The 7,500-nt window shown below is 24.5% G+C and overlaps 2 protein-coding genes across 2 annotated transcripts; both read right to left on the bottom strand.

Moving 5' to 3' along the window:
• Window positions 1-175: 175 nt before the first annotated feature.
• On the bottom strand, window positions 176-1,064 carry rab5A (Rab GTPase; the record flags this gene model as incomplete). Its single annotated transcript, XM_640265.1, has 3 exons — window positions 176-376; window positions 478-686; window positions 869-1,064. 3 exons carry the CDS (start codon window positions 1,062-1,064, stop codon window positions 176-178), a joined length of 606 nt encoding a protein of 201 aa, XP_645357.1.
• A 1,406-nt stretch (window positions 1,065-2,470) lies between these two features.
• On the bottom strand, window positions 2,471-7,232 carry gefG (Ras guanine nucleotide exchange factor; the record flags this gene model as incomplete). Its single annotated transcript, XM_640264.1, has 2 exons — window positions 2,471-6,054; window positions 6,146-7,232. 2 exons carry the CDS (start codon window positions 7,230-7,232, stop codon window positions 2,471-2,473), a joined length of 4,671 nt encoding a protein of 1,556 aa, XP_645356.1.
• Between the last annotated feature and the right edge of the window lie 268 nt (window positions 7,233-7,500).

The raw sequence follows: 7,500 nt of genomic DNA, 5'->3' as shown, positions 1-7,500 counted from the left end.
TGATTATTGTTGATGTTGATGTTGATGTTGAAGTTATGCATAGGTGTTTGAGTTGTTTTTTAAATGTATTGAGTTTGTTGTTTGTGTTATGTTATTTTATGTTATGTTGTTTTTTTTTTTTTTTTTTGATGGGTTTTTGTTAAAAATTATTATATTGTGGTTTTTTATTATTTTATTAGTTACAACATTTGTTTTTCTTTCCAGTGTTACCATTATCTATTGGAGCAATTGCTACTCTTCCTGAACCTGGTCTAGTGGTTGGTGTTTTTGGAAGTTTTTTAGCAATCTCTACAAAAAGTTCATTTACATTTTGTGATGTTTTGGCTGATGTTTCCATAAAAAGAAGTCCATTTTCTTCGGCATATTGTTGTGCTTCCTAAATTTATATAAAGATTAATCTTTTTGTGTTAAAATAAAATTTTCTAAAAATAAAAAGAGATAGAAAAAAAAAAAAAATAAAAATAAAATAAAACTTACAGCTGTTTCAACTTTACGTTTAGCAGCAAGATCTAATTTATTACCTGCTAATGCTATAACAATATTTGGACTACCTTGTCTTTGTAATTCTTTAACCCATTTGATTGCTCTTTCGAATGAATCTTCACTTCTAATATCATAAACAACGATTGCTGCTTGTGCACCACGATAATACATTGGTGCTAATGTATGATAACGTTCTTGACCAGCTAAAAATATTTATTATTATTATTATTATTTTTATTATTTGTTAATAAGTGTTTTTAAAGTTTTTCTTGATAATAGTAATAAAAAAAAAAAAAATAAAAAAAATAATAAAAAAAACTTTTTTTTTTTTTTTTTTTTTTTTTTTTTAACATGGACCATGAGTTATTATTATTTTTTTATTTACCTGTATCCCAAATTTCAAATTTAACTGTAGTATCATTTAAACAAACTGTTTGTGCTAAAAATGCAGCACCTATAGTACTTTCTTGATAATCTAAAAAGTGTCCACGAACAAATCTCAATACTAAAGAACTTTTGCCTACGGCTGCTTCGCCCAATAATACAAGTTTAAATTGAAATATCTTATTATTATTATTCATTTTTCCTCTGTGTTTTTATGTGTGTATTATAATATTGTTGCTGTTGTTATTGTTGTTCTTCTTGTTCTGTTTGTTGTTGTTGTTTGTTGTTTATTATTTGTTATTGATATAAATATCTAATAGTAGATTTAAAAGCTAATTGATTAATAAAAAATAAAAAAAGTATAAAGAAAAAAAAAATATATAAATATATTGATGGCACACAAATTGGAGAATATAAAAAAAAAAAAAAAAAAAAAAAAATTAAAAAAATTAAAAAAAAAAAAAATCAAAAAAAAAAAAAAAAAAAAATTTAAATTTTTTTTTTAAAATATAAGGAAGGTTGAATTGGGAATGTTTTAATATTAAATTTAAAAAACAATCACTGATATGAAACAACAATATAAATTATTTTTTTATTACTTTTTTTTTTTTTATTTTTACTTTATTATTTTACTATATTATTTTTTTTTTTTTTTTTTTTTTTTTTTTTTTTTTTTTTTTTTTTTTTTCCTTTGCTGAGCATATAGTTTTTTTTTTTTTTTTTATTTTTTTTTTATTTTTTTTTTATTTTTTTTTTATTTTTTTTTTTTTTTTTTTGGCACTACACAAATCGAGTGGGAGTGATGGGTTGTGTTGAATCGTTGTAAATTTTAAATTTAAAATGTGGAAATAGTAAAATCTTTTTTAAATATTTTTTATAAAAAAATATATAGATATAAATATTAAAAAAAAAAAAAAAAATTTATTTTTATCTTTATTTTTTTTTTTTTGATTAGAAAATATCCAAAAATAAAAGAAAAAAAAAAAAAGTAGCCCTGAATATAGATATTTTTTTTTTGTCTTTTTGTTTTTTATTTTTTTTATTTTTTTTTTTTGGGCAAAATATTATTTTTTCAGTTTTATTTATTAAAATACTTTTTTTTTTTTTTTTTGGCTTGTTTTTAATAACGATAATTGAAACACATATAAAATAAAGTGCCTATAATTAGTGGTGGAAGAATAATAAAAAAATAAAAAATTTAAAAAAAAATAAAATAAAATAAAATTTTTTTTTTAAATAAAAAAAATAAAAAAAAATAAAAAAAATAAATTAAAAATAAAAATAAATAAAAAATAAATAAAAAAATAAAATAAAAATACATTAAAAATATAATACAACAATACATTTTCTTTTTATTTTAGATCGAGATATGAAATTATAACTATTATTTCCAAATTATTAATAGAGTTAAAATGAATAAATAAATATTATAAATAATTTTTTTTTTTTATTATTATTATTAATTTTTTTTTTTTTTTTTTTAATATCGAGTTAATATTTTATTCTTTATTTTTTTTTCTTTCAATCTTTTTTTTTTTTTTTTTTCTTTTTCTTTTTCTTTTTTTTTTTTTTTTTCTTTTTTTCTTTTTTTTTTTAAAAAATTCTAAATTAAATCAGATCTTTTACAATTTCTTGGTTCTCTTTGCATTGAAACACGATATAAATTATCTTCAGTCCAAACTGGTAAATTTAATAAAGTTTCTTTAATTTTTGGAAACTCTTCAAATGAATATGGATTCTTTTGAAAGTTTTGAATAGTTTTTAAAATATTGTACAAATTTAAACTTTGTTTGATGTTAATTCCATCACCTTTTTTGTTGGTATCATCTTGAATAAAGGTTAAGTCCTTTAGATAAACACCAAGGTAAGGTATACATGATTGCTTTGGATCGACATTTGAAAGTTCAGTTCTATAGGCTTCATGATTACCTTCGACCGACATTAATGTTTGTAATTCTGAGCTTATTTTTTGAATTTTTGGTTTCAATTCTTGTTGAGTGAATTTCAATCTATAGATATGAATTTCATTCAAACCCGATAGAATTGCCATTAGGGTGTGAAAGTTTGAATAGGATCTTAAATTCTTTGCAACTTTCAATAGTTTGCTCATTATCTTTGTTCTGGTTCTAATCTTCTCCTCCTTTAATATGATAGTACAAACCCATTTGGTTACAGTGTTGAATCTATCGATGGAAGCACGAATATTTGGTGCCAAATGAAAGGTTTTCTCTTTTGCCCAAGATTGGTTAAGGAACTCTGATGATTGAATCTTTCCAAAGATTTCAAATTCAATGAGGGTCAATTGTTTTGCAATCTCTTCAGCTGGTAATGAAATGATGTCATTGAATTGTTGAGCTTTTCTAACAGACATCATTCTACCGATTTTGGATTGTGATGCTTTTATAGTACCACCAACAGCACCACCTATTATACTGCTACCACTACCGCCACCACTACCACTGCCGCTACCACTACCACCACCTTTACGTGACGATTTACCACCAGTTATACCAATTACACTTCCAGTTGAACCATTCTCACCTGAAAGTTTTCTTGAGAATGATCTTATCAAATGATTGGTCAATGGTGATTGTTTATCAATGATATGTAATAGGAATACCTTGAATAGCTCGATGATGGTACCATTAAAATCATCGAAATGATCATCGATCAACTTTTTAAATACTTTACAAACTTTTACTTGAATTGGTGTTTCAATACGTTGTTTCCAATCTAAAATGGATTTAATATTTGAAGCTCTTGGAATATGATATCTTTGGAATAACTTTTCAACCAATTGTGATGTTGATATAAATGTTCTATAAGTTGCTAAACATGCATTAACCTCTGAAATCTCTGTTGCAACAGTTATTGATGTTAATTTATCAACAAGTTGATTTAAATTCATAAGTTTTTGTACATTTATCATTGATGGTTGTGGTGATTTAATTGGTTCAATTATATTTTCATTATTATTAGTTATTGATGAAGATGATGATGATGATTCTATTGTATTAGTAGTTGTTGTAGTGGTAGTATTTGGATTGGCATTCAAATCTGAGATTTTACTGAGATCTGATTGTGATCCATTATTATTTACTGGTGGTATTGGTTGTATTGGTTGTATTATTGTTGAAGTTGTTGAAGTTGTTGTTGTTGTTGTTGTTGTTGCAGCTGAAATTGGCATTGTAGTTGATGTTATATTAGTTGTTGAAGTAGTTGTAGTTGTTGAAGTTGTATTTGGTGGTATAAATGTTAATAATGATGAAGATGGTGTTGTTGTTGGTGTTGATGGTATTGATATTGAAGTTGAAGATAAATTATTATTAAATGATGAATTTGGTGACAATGAAGAATCTGGTAATTTTAATTCAGGTGGTTTATTAGGTAAAGGAGGTGGAGAAGATAACGAAATTGACATTGATCTTGGTGATGATAAATTTGGTGAGAATGGAATTGGTGGTGGTAAAACTGTTGAACTTGATACCATTGGTGATTGAAAATTTGGTGAATTTGTTGTACTACCTCCTGTTGGTGTACAATTGGTTGATATGGTCGATGGTGTACTCGTTACCGATGAAACACTACTACCACCACTTGCCATTGCTAAAAATCCACTTCCACCACCACCACTACTACTATTCAATTGATTACTACTACCACCAATATTACTATTACTACCACCTCCACCGCCACTACCAAATGGACCAAAACTACTACCACCATTACTACCACTCAATGGATTAAATGGACTAAAACTACTACCACTATTACCACCATTTGATAAATTACTACCTTCTAAATTTTCTTCAATTAATTTTTGTAAATTATTCAAACCATTATTATTACTATTATTATTGTTGTTATCATTTTGTTTGATATCTTCATTATTATTATTACTTTCATTTGTTTGTAATTGAGGTTGTTGTTGTTGTTGTTGTTGTTGTTGTTGTTGTTGTTGTTGTTGTTGTTGTTGTTGTGGTGATGGTTGTATTTGATCAAAAAATTCATATAAATATTCAACAGTATGTAATGATGGATCATCCCAAATATTGATATCACCTTCATGATGTAATTTCTTACGATAGTTTAGATATAATTGTTCCCAAAGACTACTGATAGCAATGGCTTTATTCCAACGTTTTGAAACTCTTTGACAAACTGATAAATCTTTGATTGAATCTAGGTTTCTAAAGATTTTAATCAAAAGGATATCACTGACTCTACTGATATCAAATACTTTTAAAACCTGTTTCTTTTGTAAACCAACGATCAATCCTTTTGCCATATCACTAGTCGATTGAATATAACCACGTATGAATGATCTTAGAATTAACATTGTACCATAGTCAAAGTTTACTTTCTTTTGGTCAATGACTTTTTTCAACAATTTACCAACACGTAATTGAATTGGACGTTCAACCATTTTCACCCAATCAATATCCGATAGATGTCTTTGAAATTCTCTTGGTACTAAATAACGTTGAACCAATTTACATATCAATAATTTACTTGGAAAATGATGACATGATTCTATAAAATCTGTTACTTCATTAGTTGATGGTACACTTGTTGTTGGTGTAAACTTTCTTAATACACTATTTAATATTAAATTACTACTAATATATGATCCATGAATTGTACTACTATTATTATTGCTTAAATTTATATTACTACCACTACTACTACTACTATTAATACTATTACTACTATTTATATTATTTATATTATTATTTACAGTTCCTGATGGATTTATTATAACACCAGCATTATTTGAGTTTATAGTATTATTATTACTAATATTATTATTATTATTTACACTATTATTACTATTTAACATATTTATTTCATTTATAAATGTTGGAGTTGGCATTGCAATTGTATTACTTCTACCTCTTTCTATTATTGGTATTGATGTATTTGATCTTAATTTTAATGCAATGTTACTTCCAGCACTACTACCTATACTACCACCAATGGCACCAATTGAGCTATTACTAACACCACCTGTGAAATATGGATTATTATTACCATTACTATTATTAATATTATTATTATTATTACTAATATTGCTATTATTATTATTATTATTATTATTATTATTATTATTATTATTATTATTATTATTATTATTATTATTATATATCGAGTATAAATCTTCATCCCAAATATAAATATCACTTGGTTCTAAAAAATAAAATAAAATAAAATTAATATAAATATTATATTGAATACATTTTTTTTTTTTTTTTTTTTTTTTTTTTATTATTCAACATACCACTATAAATTTTTATATAAATTGAAAATAAATCTTTCCAAAGTTGTTGATTATTGATAATATTACAAAGATGTTTTGAAACTCTATTTATTGAACAAAGATCCTCTGCAAAAAGGTATCCAAATATTTTTAAATAGATCTTTTCATCTAAATCTAAAAAGGTTTTATTACATATTGGTTTAATACTGATATCTTCAGTTGAATTATTATTATTGTTGTTGTTGTTATTGTTGTTGTGGTTGTTGTTGTTGTCGTTGTCGTTATCGTTATTATCTACAATTGTTTTATTATTACATGGTTCCAATGATTGATTATCACTATCAGTTGCAACTTTTACTAAATTACCAGATAATCTTCTTGTTGCTGATAAGGAAGGTGATAAAGTTGGTGAAGAACAAGAAGGAGGAGGAGATGGAGAACTTGGTCTTCTCATTACAAATGATGATGTCAATGGTGATACTGATGTCGTTGTCGTTGTTGTTGTCGCTGTTGTTGAAGATGTTTTATTTGGTCTACATACCAATTCTGTAGAATCGAAATCCTCTTCACTGCTACTGCTTTCATCATCATCGTCATCATCGTAGTGATTTGTAACATGTGATAATCCACTAGGTATCCTTTCAAATCTCTTTTTAATTGGGGCACCTGATGTTATACTAGAGATTGTAGTGGATGATAATAATGGTGATGTATTTGGACTATTATTTTTTGATGTTATGGTATTTGTAGTTGTTGTTGTTGTTGTTGTAGTTGTTGTTGTTGTTGTTGTTGTCGTCAAATTATCATTATTATCGGTATCATTTAATTGAAGTTTGCTAAGTTCAGCCAAAGATTCTGGTGAAAAGAAACCAGATAATCTTTTAGATGTGAATGGATCATCTAAATCGAAAATCTTTATACCTCTATTTTTACTATTTGTTGGTGTATTACTCCCACTGTTAATACTAATACTACTATTATTATTACTATTGCTAACACTATTGTTATTACTATTGTTATTACTATTATTATTATTATCTTCAATATTTCCAATTGGTGCTTTTATTGAAATATTTATTTTATCATTTTCATTGTTGATTTTATCCATGGTTGTGCATATATGCTATTTTATGTTTAAATACATATATATATATTAAATAAAAAAAATAAATAAAAAAATATGTGGAAAATAAATAATAAAAAAAAAAAAAAAGGGAAAAAAAAAAAAAAATAAAATAAAATAAAAATTTTTTATTGCTGCCTTTAATAGCTTTTTTTTTTTTTTTTATAAATTTTTTGCGTTTAAAAATAATTTTTTTTTTTTTGATTTTTTTTTTTTTTTTTTTTTTATTTTAATTTTTTTTTTTATATTTTTT

The sequence above is a fragment of the Dictyostelium discoideum genome (genome assembly GCF_000004695.1).
Source record: "Dictyostelium discoideum AX4 chromosome 2 chromosome, whole genome shotgun sequence".
NCBI classification, from domain to species: domain Eukaryota; phylum Evosea; class Eumycetozoa; order Dictyosteliales; family Dictyosteliaceae; genus Dictyostelium; species Dictyostelium discoideum.
This window is presented reverse-complemented; position numbering and strand designations above follow the sequence as displayed.